A 16,315-nucleotide genomic window follows, 5' to 3' on the forward strand; every position below is an offset into this window, starting at 1 on the left:
CAGTCCCCTAATCATCCTGGTTGCTCTTCTCTGTACTTTTTCTAGAGCCTCAACATCTTTTTATAGTGTGGATTTACTAAGGATTTATAGAGTGGTATTATTACCTCACTTGATCTTGATTGTATCCCTCTGTTAATGCAATTTAGGATTGCTTTAGCTTTTTTGGCTGCTGCTGCATATTGCTGGCTCTTATTTAGCTGGTTGTCCACCAAGACTCCAAGATCCCTCTCACAGTTACTGCTATTGAGCCTGGTTCCACCCAGGCTATATGTGTACTTTTGGTTTTTCTTGCCTAAGTGTAAGACTTTACTTTTGTCTACATTGTATACATTATATAGCTCCATTACCTCACATCTCCTTGTGGAATTTTCCCTTGCAAACACACAGGTCTTCGGGTTTCTTTAAATATTCCAAGTTGCTCATATTCTTTCTCATATAGAGGCAGATGATACATGAAAAATTTTGGACAAGGAAACCTTGACAGAGCAGCCTCAAGCAAATATCTACTAACCAAATGAAAAAAAATATGTGCAGTAATATGTTTAAATTTAAATTTTTACCACGATATCAGCATACTGTCCTTATTCTTTAAGCTACCCTGTCAATTGTCTTGTCTAGCATTTATACCTTTTAAATTTTATATCTCTCACTATTTATCTATTTCAAGCTTAGAAAATGAATGTTCCTCCAGCTCCAGAAAGCTGACCTTATTCCACAAACTGAAGGTCTTTATTTTATGCTCAGCCTACAGCACATCAGGCATTTCCTAATCCATGGCTCATTGGACCTATGTACAATTCCAATGGCATGCCTGCATCTGGTAAGAGATCTGGTATATAATACAATGTTCTGATACACAATGATAATCTTGTGAAAAATAGGGGGGGGGTTTGCCAACTTGAAACAGGAAACAAAAAGTGAGAAAATCTATCAATGTTGTTTTCTCCATTTGGTCAAACATAGAGCTGCAGTTGAACTGCTAATTTATTAATATTTCTGTTAAGGCTTCATCTACTGTTCTGGATCTTGGCAATAGTGCTTTTAACTTATTAGGGTTTGCCAGTCACATGGCCACCAAGCCACACCCACAAATTAGGCCACATCCACAAAATCGGATTTTTAAAGTGGATTTTCAAAGATTTTTAAATTGGATTTTGAATAAATGTGCAATTAATTGTTATAGTTCTGAATTTTACTGTTACTATCTTCCTTAGTGGGTCGTGCAAACCGCTATTCTGAATAATGCTATTTATAGGGGGTGGGGGGTACTGAGGATGAATTTGTAGCATCAAGGGGGCACTGGACTGAAAAAGTTTTGGAACCACTGTTCTAAAACAAGGAGACTTCCGGTTGTTCCTTCGTCACGTTGGAGCAAAATCCACAATTGTGCGTGTTTTTGCTCTGTGCTCACTTGTTGGAGGGTCCCGATTGAGACCAGAACCACCCTGGAGGTGTGGTGAAGAAAGGGGGGACTGCTTAGAGGGTTGAGGGGAGCCACATCTCCCCTCTCTGACAAAATAACCCCCCTCTGAAGAAAATTGCAGCGGTAGTCTTAAATGACCACCATGAAGATGGGAGGCAGTCCGGAAACTAAGACTGTGCTGAAGTGGTGAAGTTGTGAGTGGTGTGTGAACCAGGCAATATACATGGACCTTAAGGTATCCCGGAATTAATAAAGAACTATTTTTGATTAAAGTGTGTAAAAGTGGCGACCAGAGAGAGTGAGAAGAAAATTTGAATTTATGAAATTGGCTTTGAACATTGAAATGAATTGATTTGGAGATGAAAAATTTAGAGGAAAATGTCTGATTACAAAAGGCTTGGAAATTAAACTGGATAATTATTGGACTTTTGGCACTAAATAGGCATAAGTAAATACTGGAATTGAATGTGTGAAAAAGAAATAATAGCTAATAACTGGAATTAGTGAAATTAATAAAAGTTTAAAAAGTGAAAAGTGAAAAGAAAGGGTGGAACATGGAAACAAAACTGAGAGCACCACCTAATGGTACAGGAAAAATTTCAGTGACTCTTTGAAAAGTGCTTGGTCTTTCTAAAATTGGAATTTAAAAGGAAATAAGAGGAACTCCACTACAATAAAATAAAATCCAGATGGCCAGAACCCATCACCTCTGAGAGGCACAGCCAGGAGATGAGAAGATCATAAAAATTCCACAGTGAGATGTGTCCTGGAAATCTCTGGAAAAGTTCATTGTAAAAAGGGGATGGGAGAAAATTAGGTATGCCCTGGGAAACTGTGAAAAATATCGTTTCTACAGAAGGGGTGGGGGGAATTAACATACTGGCTTTTGGTTCACTAAATACACATCAAGATAAGGGGAGGGGTTCTAAACTCCCTTATCTATCCCTGTATGCCTGAGGAACCTGCTTTGAACTCCTACATGAACTGTCTCATCTCAATAAAGGATTCCTTTTGATAAGTTTGGTTTTCAGAAGTTCATTCTTGTTAATTGAATGGGAAAATGTTCTGTAGCCTGACACAAAGACTTATGAACAATGATTGTTGAAATTAAATATCAAAAAGACTCTGGTTGAAATAAACTACTGGACATTTGGATTGGGTATAATTATCAAATAAGGGGGGAGGAGAAGAGTACAAAATGGGAGAATTATATGCAGAAATGAGACTTTCTTTCTTTAAAATAAAATAAATTTCAAAACTACTTAGTCACTTTCACTCTCAAATTTCAGTCACAGCTTTCTATCAAAATGGTTCCACTCTCCGTTCAATTATAGTTCTCCATTAAAGTTCCAATTGTTTTCTCTAATGTCTCTTTTCTGCTCTACCAGTAATCAATCCAAATTGTAGAAATTTTGAGTTTTTATTCACAGAGTCTCGATCTTTTTTTCTGTGGTACTCTCTCTTAGCTGTTAAACTGTTGTTTCCTCCTCTCCCTTTCGGTCCGCTATCCCCTGCCAATTAGCCACTGTATTCACTCTCTCCAGAGTCTCACTTTGTCAAAGTCTTTCACAGGGCTCTCTCACCTCTCAAAAACTGTTCCAGTCTGCTGTTCTCCTTCTGATGTCTTGCGTTGATCCACTTTCCTGCTTTCCGATCGCAGCTGGCTGTCACAGCTTCGGACCCGCCATAGATGCCGGGTTTCTTTCGCGCCGGATTCAAAGGGCTTCCCCTCGTTGCAGTGGGAGGTTGCTTTCCTCCACTCTGCTCCTAGGTTTCCCCTTCTAATTCGTGTGTCTCTCCAAGCTTCACAATGCCTCTGAGAGTTTCCAAGCACAAAAATTCAGATACAGGATTGCAGAGTTCAGTCTCCTGCTCTGCTCCACTGTGATCTCACCACCGAAAGTCTATTAATTGATATTTAATAAAGCAATGAATAAAGTTAAAATGAATTATGAGAATTGTAATGGAAAGATTAATATCAGTTTCTACAATTAATTGAATAGATTAATATTTTTGAAATATTTAGATGATTTATAAGGTAATTGAGAAAAAGAATACCATGCGGAATCTGATTTAAAATATAGATGAATATGTGATATGTAGTAGTTAGGAGAATATTGTTAGTAATGTAGAATGCGGTAATTTAAAAATGACTATACTATGGTAAATTTTTATAATCAATTAAAGGGAATAAATTGAAGGAATGCATAAGGTAAATAGGGGGCAAGCTCAAATTGACAACTAAAGGGGACAACAAAGTGTGAATTTCACCAAGGGAAAATTGACTATCTGGGGTATCGCTTATCGCATGAAGGAATAGAAATGGACCCAGAGAAGGTCCGAGCTGTTTTAGAATGGGCTCCCACACACAGCAGAAAACAATTGCAATGTTTTCCAGGTTTTGCTAATTTCTACCATCAATTTATCCTGGCTTTTGCAAAAATTGCATTGCCCATTACAAACCTCCTAAAGACAAAAGGAGAACTAAAACCAAAGCCCAGTCAACCTTTGAAGTGGTCCATGGACTGCCAAGCGGCTTTTGAGAAACTGAAACAACTATTTGCAGCTGAACCTGTTCTTAAACACCCAGATATAATCCTTTGTAATCCAGGCTGATGCAAGTGACATTGCTGTGGGAGCAAATGTGAATGGGACTTTACAACCTTGTGCTTACACCTCCCAAAAACTAACTGAAACCAAACAGAGATGGGCTATATGGGAAAAGGAAGCATTTGCCATCTGATGGGCATTATTATCTTGGAGACATTTCCTTGAAGGGGCGAAATGGCCCTTTGAGGTATAGACAGATCACAAAAACCTAGAGGCTTTAAAGATCCCATGAAAGCTGTCTCCCAAGCAAATCCATTGGTCTCAATACTTTAAAGTTTAAGCGCTTTGATTTTTCATTAAAATACCTGCCAGGGGGAAAGAATATGGCCAATGCTTTATCTAGATTGCCCCAATATAATAGTGTCTGACCTGAAGTGATCCATCCTATTGTCCCTACTAAGCAACTGGCTGTTCCAGTGGTCACCAGAGCCCAGGGGAAGGGGCTTAACCTTTAGAATGATTTAACTGAACAGTTAAAAGAAGCTTTAAAATTGGATGATTGGTTTTTAGCCCACTCAAATTATTGCATTGGGGGTGAAGTTATATGTCCCTGCTAGTCTTAGAGGAGCCATTTTAAAACATGCCCATGATTCAAAAGTTGTCGGGCATTTTGGGTTTGTGAAAACCCTACACTTAGTTAAATGGCTATTTTGGTGGCCATCTTTGAAAAAAGACATAGAAGCTTATATCACCAGTTGTCCTGTACATGCTTCAGCAAAACGACCTCCTGGTAAACCAGCTGGTCTGCTACAGAATGTTGCTAGGCTGAATGCCCCATGGAAGGAAATTTCCATGGATTTCATTGTGGAATTACCTGAGAGTGGGGGAAATACAGTCATTTGGGTGATTTGGTACACTTTGTACCCCTCTGCTAAAATTTTGGCTAAATTGTTTATTATACATGTGTATATGCTACATGGTGTTCCTGAACATATAAATTCACTTCTAACTGGAGATTATTTTTGAAGTTATTAGGCTCCGCCCAGGGCTTAAGCTCCACCTACCACCCTTAACCTAATGGGGCTTGTGAATGAACTAACTCAGTACTAGAACAATGCCTTAGATGTTATGTAAATTATCAGCAAGATGACTGGACTGATTTATTGTCTTTTGCAGACGTGACTCCATCCATAGTAGCACTGGATTCACCCCATGTAAAGTAGATACTGATCAAGATTTTGTACCTATTCCAGAGCTACCTCAGGAGAAACCCCAAATCCCATCGCTGGTAGAGTGGATAACCCAGTTCTAGCTTACCTGGCCGGTTACCCATAAAGCATGATGCTCATCAAGCCCATAAGAAAAAGGCAGATAAGAAAAGAGTTCTACAGAGAAACTAGTGGGAAATAAGGTCTTCTTGACCATTAAGTACTTACAGACCACCCAGAAATCTAAGAAATTAGGACATAAGTATGTTGGACATTTTCCAGTTGTACTGGTTATGAATCCTATTGCAGTACAGTTAGAACTACCAAAAACTCTTAGAAGGATGCACCCTGTATTTCATGTTAGTTTATTGAAACCTGAACATACCTCCCCTCTTTGACCTGACCAGGCCCCTCCAGTTCCCCTCCTAATTGAAGGTGAACAGAGGGAAGACTCCAGTACTAGATTGTTTGGAAACATTTTCCTCCTTCACAGTCGGAATTGGTTAATAACCATGATGTCAGGGCCCCTAAACTTATACAATTGTTTCGCTCTAAATATCCGGATAAACCTTGATGTAATCTTATATGTATCATATTTGCTCCTATTTGATTTTTTGTTTTTTGCCTGTTATCTACTATGTTTTGTTTTCCAGGGCTAACGCCTCTTTTGCAGGAGGGCTGAATGTCAGCCTCCAAGAAATTTTCCTGACATCTGTTGCTGCTTGAGTCTTGTTGGCTGCCATAGAAACGGGGGTGATTTGGTATTTGGCAGGGGAAGACTGCTGGAGTGCGAAGACATTCTTGTGTGAACTAATAAGGAGGGAATGCTTTCCTGCTTACTATACAACTGCACACATTTATCTCTACTAAGCCAAGATCAACCACCTTGGCATACCAGATGAATGAGAAACCACCTGAAGATGTATCCCACATGACATTATACACACCTCAGATTGGATAACCAGTCTGGACTCCTGGGGGAGGGAACTTGGGATAACTTTGATATGTAATTTCTGTGCCTATTTGCCTCAGATCTTATTTTCCTTTTGTTGATATCACTTCAAATCTAGAAAATAAGTTTTCTCTATTTTAATGGAATCTAAGGATTTTTTTCTTGGATTTCGAATGGATGCACAGCTGGCACATTGTGCAAGATGTAAAGAATCTAGCTAAACTAAAGAATGAGTTACAGAACAGGCCTCCCATACTGTATGGAATTGGATTATTTCTTGATTATCTGTGTCAGTCTGGTTGCAAAATTTGGCTGGTTGCAAAATTTGGCTCTAGGATGCCAAAAGCTTTGAATCCTGCAACTCTGTACCCTGAGATTACAGGTAAAGAAAACTTGTGTAACTGTTTGCAGACCAAGAAAGAAAAACCTTGCTTAAATCTTACTAAAGATTATAATATTGCTAGAGACATAAATATTAATTATGTTCACTGATTCTATATTAATTTTTGTATTTGCCATATGGAAGCTGAAAGGATTCATCATCTCAGGCTGTCTGATTGCCTATGCAGATTTGTCATTTCACTTTTAGATGCACTTCTTTTATTACTAAAGGCAATTACTTTGCTGAACCAACTGTTACATAGGCTGCTCAATAACTATTTTACCTAGTGTCAAGGCAGTGATCAGGTGCCCAAGTAATTGGTTCTTTTGGATCCAGAGAACAATAAGCACACTAGTAAATAAAGGGATTTTAAGTTTTATTAGTAGCTCAAGCAAACAGAGTTAAAAGCATAACATAAAAAGCATGCATACCAACAAGTTAACAGCTTGGTATGTATAAGCTACCAAGAGATGCTTATTAACAACAACAGAGGTGCTCTAATGGAACATCAACAGTACCCAATACTAGGGTACAGACAACACAAACCCAAGGTGTTTTTTTTATCAAAACCTGGCCTCATGACTTCATGGTCTGCAATTATCAGGAGACTGTAAGACCTGACCTTGACTGTCTGGCACATGACTCTAGGATGGAATCAAAAGTCTAGCACTTTCGAGGACTTCCGGTTTGTCGGCTTCGCGAGCGGCAGGGATTCGCGAAGCTGCGCGATCCTGCTGCGCTAGCCGTTTTGGGGCTCCCGATCCGGACGGGTGCGGAGCTAGGCACCCTGCAGGGGCAGCTGAAGGTAGGGGATCCGGAGAAGGGTTTGGGGTGTTGCAGACCCCCTCCCGGCGGCAGAACCCCCTTTTCCCAGGACGGTGCAGCGGCGGTCCGTAATGGCCGCCACAAAGAAGCTGGCAGCCGGGTAAGAATGCGCAGGAGGAAGTGGAGAAAGTTTTTGAAAGGAGAAAGTTTTTCTTGGTTCCTAGGACTCTAAGACATATTTAACAAAATTCCTGAAAAGTATGACTTTCTGAATGATACCTTCTAGAAGAGGAAAAAGTGGCAGTTTGATGGTGCTGAAAGAAAAGCTTACCCTCTTTTCCTACGGAATAAATAAGTGAATATTAAGAAACCTATTTTTTTAGGTGAAAACTGGCTTTAAGCGATGAGTGGGAAGAGAGAGGACTAAAAAAAATATATTTGTATGCTAAGATTGTTGGAGGAGATGCCTTAAGGATTTGAAGACTAAAATATATTGCAATAAGACTTTAAGAAGCAGATTTGGACTTTCTTTGTCTCTGATTGATACTACCCCAGAAGGAGAGAGTGAGAACTCTGCCTTGGTTTGGACTGATTGATAACTTTGGGACTGTTTTATTTTTTCTTTGGAATATTCTGGTTGTTGTAAGAAGAAAGAAGGGGAAAAGAAAAGAAAAGATTTATAATGGCTCCTTCTATTGAGGAACTGAGAAAAGATTATGAACAAGCAAAAAAAAAATGGTAAAGCTGGTTTGAAAGAAGCCTTCCTTTTTTTAGAAATGGCGCTTATTAACTATCAACAAACATTACAACAGATGAAAACAGCAGAAGAAGAAGAAGGAAAGGAAGCCATTTTTAATAAATCTCAGAAATCGACCAAGAAAGAAGTAAGAGGGAAAGGAAGAGAAACTGAGGACTTAAGATTTAAAAAAACACTTAAGAAAGGGAAAAATAAGGTGCAAAATCAATATAATGATAGTAAACAAAAGGGAAAAGGAGCACGACAGAGAAGGGAAGCCAGTAAGGCAGAGGCTAGAAGAAGGGGGTAGAAAGGTTTGTTGGGAGAAGAAAGGAAGGAAAAGGTGGAGAAAAGCTACAAAGTTTTGAAATTAAATGGGAAAAAAGGAATCTTTTTTAGGGATAAAGGATAAAGTATAATTTCTTCAAAAGATTTTGCAAGGTACATAAGATGATATTGTAGTATTGTATTAGAAATAGAAAACTTAAATGGTTTAAGAGTTGATAAGAGATTAAAATGTTGAAATGTTTAATAATGATTGGTTTTAGAATTTAATAATATGAGGGAAGGTTCAGAATATTGAGTTTTAATTAAAGAGTTTAATAAGATTATGGCATTGATGTTATTATAAAATTTCTATTATAGTATTTGTTTTTAATATTCAGATCTATTGTTTAACTATGTATTTAATTACTCTGGATGTACTATTTAGATAGAATGTACCAAGCAAAATCGGATTGGGTATTGGGTGCTATTTTAAAGGTTTATTTGATTAATTTAGGGGGGAGATAGAAAGGCATCATACTCTGATTAGTGATTTCAGGAGAAACTTCTTTTTTTTAAAAAAAGGAACGAGACAAAGGGACAATAAAGAATGGACAAAAGATACAAATATAATGACTCAAATTAAGATGATTAATTAAGATAGAATTAAGAAGAGTGAAATATGTGGAGAAGTTAATATAGAAGAGTTAGAATGGTAAATAAAATAAGTAATGATAGGTAAGATGAGCATGAATATAATTGAAGTCCATGAAGAGAGAGATACCTGGGTCCAAGTTGCTTTCCAAAAAGATCTTTTTTATGTTTTGTGTGTTGTGTGTATATGTTTTTTTGGGGGGGAGAATTAATAAAACCTTGCAGAAATATAGAATGAAAATAATGGTAACTAAGTCAGAAAGAAAAAGATGAAATAATAATAATGAAATGGAATAAGAGTAAAGAGAAGTAAAGAGAAATTGGATAAGAGGTTTTTGTATGTTTATATGGAAATGGTTTAAAATAGAATTATAGTTTATCTGACTTGTTAAATTTATAATGGAAAAAGGTTTAAACATGTAATGGATAATGATGATTTGTGTGTTTTGAAAAAATTAATAAAACTTGTTTTTTAAAAAAAAAAAGTCTAGCACTTTCACACACAGGTGGTATTCATCAGATTCTGACCAGTTCTGGAGAACCGGTAGTGGACATTTTGAGTAGTTCAGAGAACTGGCAAATCCCACCTCTGACTGGCCCCACCCCATCTATTCTCTGCCTCCCGAGTCCCAGCTGATCAACTGGGTCTTCTTCTGTTGCCCTGCACAGGAGAACGGAGCTAGAAAGCAGGTTAGTGGGGTGGGGAAGGAATGGGATTTTGCAGTAACCTTCCCCAGGAGTGGGGAGGGAATGGAGATTTTATAGTATCCTTCCCCTGCCACACCCACCAAGCCACACCCACAGAACCGATAGTAAAAAATTTTGAATCTCACCATTGCTTTCACAGCAAGATAAACTTTGAAGCTACATGAAGATTTCTCCTTTGTTTAGCAGGCAAGAGTGGAAAACAAACATCTGAGCTCAGAATAAGCTCTAAACTTCTAGACTTTTCTTAATACAAAGGAGAAATCTAAATATGTCACTAATTCCTCACAATAACAATTGTCTTCCCATATTGCCATTACACTAAACTTGTGTCTTTAAGTCTTTGCATCTGTGTTTCAAATTCCCTCTGCTGTTACAACTTCTCTATGATGCGTCTTGAAATGGCTTCTTCTGGATGATTCCTAATGGATGATCTTTTTATTTTTATTTTATTTTATTTGGTTTGTCAATTGCTTACAAGATAATAGGTATAAGTAAAAACATAGTTATGAATACATGGATACATATAAGAAAAATAAAAGAAACAATAGGACAGGGACGGTAGGCATGATTGGTGCGCTTATGCACGCCCCCCTATAGGCCTCTTAGGAATGGGGTGAGGTCAATAGTAGAAAGTCTAAGGTTAAAGTTTTTGGGGTTTGGGGAAGAAACCACAGAGTCAGGTAGAGTATTCCAGACATTGACCACTCTGTTGCTGAAGTCGTATTTCCTGCAATCAAGTTTGTTGCGATTAACCTTGAGTTTGTATCTATTGTGTGCTCTTGTATTGTTATGGTTGAGGCTGAAGTAGTCATTGACAGGTAGGACATTGCAATGTATGATTTTATATACCATACTTAGATCAGACCGAAGACGGCATAATTCAAGGTTTTCTAGGTCTAGAATTTCAAGTCTGGTGGCATAAGGTATTCTGCAACGAGTAGAGGAGTGGAGAACTCTTCTTGTGAAATATTTCTGGACTTTCTCAACTATGTTAATATCAGATACGTAATGTGGGTTCCAGACTGATGAGCTGTATTTGAGTATTGGTCTAGCAAATGTTTTGTATGCACAATAAATATAATAAAACATAATGTTTTGTATTGTCTCAAGTAGTTTTCTCCTCCCTCTTCTGGCTCAGCAACTACATGTGAAAAGATATTGTAATATCTAAGGTATTTGAGACTGGTTTATTCCTGGAAGCTATGTGGCAATTTCCAGGAGTTTCTTCTAGGCCAAGGATTTACAAAGGGGAGGGGAGTGCTCCCTGCCATTTCAATGCATTCATGGCTAAGGGAGAACAAACTAACTGCCAAAAAGTTTCTATCCTTACAGAAGTAGTGTAGAGAGCTCTGAAAGGCAGTTCTGATACAGTTCTCTGAGTGACCAGATACATCCATTTCAGGCAGGAAAATTTGTGCTGCTTAAAACTTCCATTAGGTGACTCTTGATTTTTGCTGACTACCCAAATGTAGAAGAAAAAGATTCCTGAATTCCCACAGGAGATTGTCAGACTTGTGAAACTTACCTGATGAACTTTCTTTGAAAAAAACATTTGTGGACTTACTGCTTTTAAATAACTATGATTCTGTTGGACATTTGCTTCTGTTCCTTCTTTTACAATCTTTTTTTTATGCAAATTGGAGTGGGGGAGGCTGAGAACAAAATTCTTATTCAGCTCAAGCAGTATATAATTGAAAATGCTGGCCTGTAAAATAAAATTATTGGATTTACTCTTTGCAGATTCCATTGAGTAAGAGATGTCCTCTTTTCCTGTGCTCTATGTACTGATTGATGGGTAAATCAAATTACTGCATTTGATTTCAATATTACACAGGAACACTCTATTGTGCCAATCTATTTTCAAAGAACTTCAATAGCTCAAATACACAAATAATGTTTCTGTTATATTTGTATTAACTAATTATGAAGCAGCTTTTGATATTAAAACACAAACCTGCTCAGGGCTAATAGCCAAATACAATAGTTATAATAGTCACAAATAGTTGTAGTAAAATTGCTGAATATTAAATTTACAGTAGATAAAGTTGAATTAGCATTATGTAATCTAAAACCATCGCTATCCACAGGACCAGATTGTTTATGTGCTTTCTTCTTGAAAAATCTTGCTACCATCCTAGCTGAAATTTTGTGTACAATTTTCAAAGTATTGTTTCAAACTAGTTCTCTGCCTGATCTATGGACCAATCTCTTTGTGTTGTGCTACATGCAAAGTTATGGAATCAATTACAAACCAAGCCATTGTTCACCACTTAGAGACAAACAACTTGCTATATGACAGACAGTTTGGCTTTAGGAAAAACTTGTCCTGTAATCTGCAACTTTTGCACTGTAAAAACATCTGGACTACATCTGGACTCAAGGCAAAGCTGTAGATGCAATTTGCATAGATTTTTGTAAGGCTTTTGATTCAGTAGTACATGATAAACTGCAAATTGAAATTAAACTCTTACAGCATTTCTGGTCCTTTGCACAAATGGATTGCTGCTTTCCTGTCTAATAGACTGCAGAATATCAAAATAGGCAACTTGCTGTCTAACCCTGCATCAGTTAATAGTGGTGTTCTGCAAGGCAGCATCTTAGGTGTCATGCTTTTCTTCCTCTATATCAATGATTTATGTGATCAACTTAAAAGCAATTGCATCCTTTTTGCTGATGAGGTAAAATTATTCAATACTACAGATAATTCTGTGATTTTACAAAGTGATCACGACTATGTGTCTGAATGGTCATCTATTTGGCAACTTCAAATTTTGATCAATAAATGCTCTGTCTTACATATTGGTTAACATAATCAGAATGTCAAGTATAAGCTAGGTGATTGAACTAACTGATGACCCTCACTTTCTCAAGGACCTAGGTGTATTTATCTCTAATGATCTATGCTCCAAAGTTCACTGTAACAGCATTGCTAAAAATCATTAAGAGTTGTAAATTTAATTTTGCAGTTTTTTTTTCTGGAAACATTGTATTGCTAATTAGAGCTTATAAAACTTATGCTAGACCAATCTTAGAGTATTGTTCAACTGTTTGGAATCCCCACCATATATCTGACATCAGTACAATTGAGTGGGTTCAGAAGCATTTCATGAGAAAAGTCTTGTACTGTTCTGTACACAATAGAATTCCCTATGCTACTAGGCTTGAAATTCTTGGTTTGGATAACTTAGAACTGTGTCGCTTGCTAGTATTGCATACAAAATTATATGTAATATAATGTAAAATTATATGTTTTACCTGTAAATGACTTTTTTTGTTTTAATTGCAATAATACATGTGCTAACAACTGCTTTAAACTCAATGTAAATCATTCTAAACTTGACTGTAAAAATATGATTTCTGTCATATTTGTTGTCAAAGTCTGGAATGCTCTACCTGATTCAGTTGTTTCAACTACAAATTTTCAGTTTCAGTCACAAATTGACTTCTGTGGACCTTACATCATAGTTAAGTGGTTAGTAGAGGGGGCCTGCATAAATGCACTAACATGCATATCATTCCTGTCATTGTATTTTTATTCTTTTATTTTTGTTCTAATTTTTGTTTGAAAAATTCTAATAATAAATAATATCATTTACACTTTAATGATTATATATTAGCCTGAGCCTTGGCATATAATACTGAAAGCATCGAATTATGTTGGACTTCTGACATAGTTTTCAAGCTCTGTTAAAATCCTAACAAGGAATTTATACTATTTCTTGGCAATGGCCAGAAAGAATATTTTCACCACAAGAAATCAAATGGTCATTTAGCCATAATTATAGAACATGCAGGGCAATTACTACTTCTATGAAATTATACAGAGTAAACTATGAAAAATAAAGACATTCATAATGTGGCTACATTTGTTGTAAATCTGTAACTTTTAAAATCTTACTTAATGATATCTTACTATTAAATTCTTTCTAAGAATGAGCTGAGGCAGGCATTGATGAACGAAACAATGTTTATTGTAACAAAGAAACAGGTTACCCTAGTCTGTGGATATGTTGCTGAATCAGCCAGCTGACAGGTAACAGCTGATGCTGTCTGACAGCTCCCTTTTATAGTTCACTGTCAGGCTGCTCAGCCAATCAAACAAGCAAAACTCCCGCTCAAAATGCAGACCAACAAATAGAACTTCTGTAGAACACAATACTTACAATACGGTAAACTGCTTCAGAATGAAATTCTTTCCCTAAAAGATAGTCCCTAAAAAATAACAAAATAGGCTGGTGCTAGATCATTTACAATATAGGGAGTTTGTATGCATATTAATCACATGCACTTGCATATTCTATGAAGGTTTAATTACATAACAGCAATTAGCTAGACTAGTTGCCTCCCTATCTATGGACAGGAATATTTTTCAAGAAACATTTATTACTTGACATTATTATTACATTGATACTCCTTGTTTACTACAATGTACTTCAATAAGAATATGCAATTTTTTGTTTGTTTGTTTTCCTGCATCCCAATCTGCCACAAGCTTTTAAAATCTGTGCTACAATACATATTCTTTGTAGTTTCAAATGCTAACTGCTCACTTATTAAATATCGTACTTCAGCAAATTATAAATGAGAACAGAATGAGGAAATTATTGCCTGGAATTGTAGGCTTCATTTATTAGTATTTTAAAAGATGATATTAGCACTATTAACATGGCACTAGGCTTTTTTTAAACTTTGTTTTTCTCTTCTTAGCTAAAGTCATTTCTTTTGGTTTGGGAGAACCTACTTTTTCAGTATCTACACAATGGAAATATAAGGACCAGCCTCTCCGCTCTTCAAAAAATAAGTATGGACTCTTGAAAACTATTTCAAAAGGAATCTTTTTATTGAAGGGAGGTAAAAGCAAATCAAAATTCAAAGCAAGATCTGAGGGCCCTCAGGATAAAGAGAATTAGAGACCCCACCCAACAGTCCAATGTGGATTTCACCAATCCGCAGGTGTGAAGATGTTATTATACCAGTGTCTCTGAGAAAGCAGATAAGGAAAGTTTGACAGGGCTATCTTCCAACACTGCTATTCACATGGCCCCTTCTCCCCTTGCATCTCCCCAAGAGGTGAGAATTTTCCAGGCATCTGGGGTGCCAGGCAATGGTTATAAATCATGTAAAAGATTATACATAAGACAATATAGGAAATAGGATATTTAGGATACATAAAGAGGAAAATAATTAAATGTATCAAATCCAACCCCCACTTTTCTTCATCAAAGAATGGCAGATATACGGATCTGACATATTGCCCTCCTTAAAAAAATGGAAAATCCACCTGAAAGACATAACCATATATTACATTAAGAATTAGGGTGGTTTGTGAGGGTATTTCAGGTAGAATTTCTATTACAATGTTTTTTACATGTTTTTTGGCTACCCATTCATTTTGGGAGAAGGGTAGGTGTTTCTATGCTACTAAATATTGTGTGAAGCCATGGTGAGTGCATGAGTCAAGGTTATTTTTAATTTCAAAATGTTGTTCCCCTTCCAACATAATGAGGGTTGGAGGTGTGGGAAGAGGGGATCTGAACTTTGAAGTGCTTTCTGGTTTGGGTAGGAAGCAGTGAAATACTGGATGAACTGTCTAAGTGTCTTAGGGAGTAGGAGTTCTACAGTGATAGGGTTGATTATTCTGGTGCAATAGTATGCCTCTCGTAAGTCTAAATTTGAAAAAAAAAATCCTTTAGATAGGTGGGCCAGCATGTCCTTCATAAGTGGGAGTCGATACATATTTTTTTCCATGGTGATAGTGTTCAGGTTTCTGAAATCCACATAGAGACGTAAGGTGCCAACTTTCTTTTCATGGAAGAATACTGGGGCTGCTATTTTCAGTTGGGTGGGTTCGATGAAACTCCTTTTTAGGTAAACACTCTTTCACCTAGTTCTCTAGGGGACATGCGGTACATTTTCCATTTTGGAAGTTTAGCCCCTGGCAGGATCTCAATGGCACAATCCATGGCACAATGAGGAGGGAGTTCATCAGACGCCTCCTTGCTAAATACTTCAGCAAAATCCTGGTATTCTTTGGAGATGCTAGCGGGCTCAGAAGGTTGGCTGGCCATGGCTGTTTCTTTTCCTTCCTTTTTTTCCTCTGGGATGTTTGTGAATGTTACGTTTCTGGAATTGTATGGTTCCTCTTTTACAGTTTATTCTAGGATTCCACTTCTATAGCCATGTGAGTCCTAGAACTAGTGGCTCTTCCATTCCCAGGGCTACAATGAATGTGAGGGTCTTACCATGGTCCCCCAGTTTTATTTGTAATGGTTCTGTGGCAAAGCTGGCTGGTTCTCCCTCTCCTATAGTCCCATCTAATTGGCAGAAAGCAATAGGGTTTTTCATTCTCCTTAGGTGAATCCTCAATCTCCCTACCAGGGTTGAGTTGATTAGGCACTGGGTGCACCCCGAGTCCAGTAATGCTGCTACTTCCTTCCCCTTCCCTTGGCTGGAGATAAAACAGTCTTATGGGTAGAGTGAGCAGTTTGATTGGGTTGCTTACCAGCGGGTCGTGTTCCAGATCACTTTCAGACTGGCTCAGGTCTTCTCGGGGCACCAGAGTTTCTTTCTCTGGGTTCGGAGGGGAACAGAACCCCACAGCTTCTCAGCATATTTTTTTTCCTTGTGGGTTGGGTTTTGCAGATGTCTCCCCCAATAGGCAATCAGGCTTTCT

General features: G+C 37.5%; 1 protein-coding gene across 5 annotated transcripts in view; it reads left to right on the forward strand.

The window, feature by feature from the left end:
- Positions 1-16,315, forward strand: part of LOC113419900 (uncharacterized) — a 62,758-nt gene that overhangs the window by 24,790 nt on the left and 21,653 nt on the right. For 3 of the 5 annotated variants that reach the window (XM_087945209.1, XM_087945208.1, XM_087945210.1), the window contains exon 2: positions 668-820. The exons of the other annotated variants lie outside the window; for them this stretch is intronic. In XM_087945209.1, coding sequence (XP_087801335.1) covers positions 790-820 — 31 coding nt within the window. In that variant the 5' untranslated portion in view covers positions 668-789. The remainder of the gene's footprint in view (positions 1-667; positions 821-16,315) is intronic. 5 annotated transcript variants of the gene reach the window in all.

The sequence above is a fragment of the Notechis scutatus genome, chromosome Z, assembly GCF_049901735.1.
Source record: "Notechis scutatus isolate UNSWTSFEM ecotype Mainland chromosome Z, rNotScu1.2, whole genome shotgun sequence".
Classification (NCBI taxonomy): Eukaryota; Metazoa; Chordata; class Lepidosauria; order Squamata; family Elapidae; genus Notechis; species Notechis scutatus.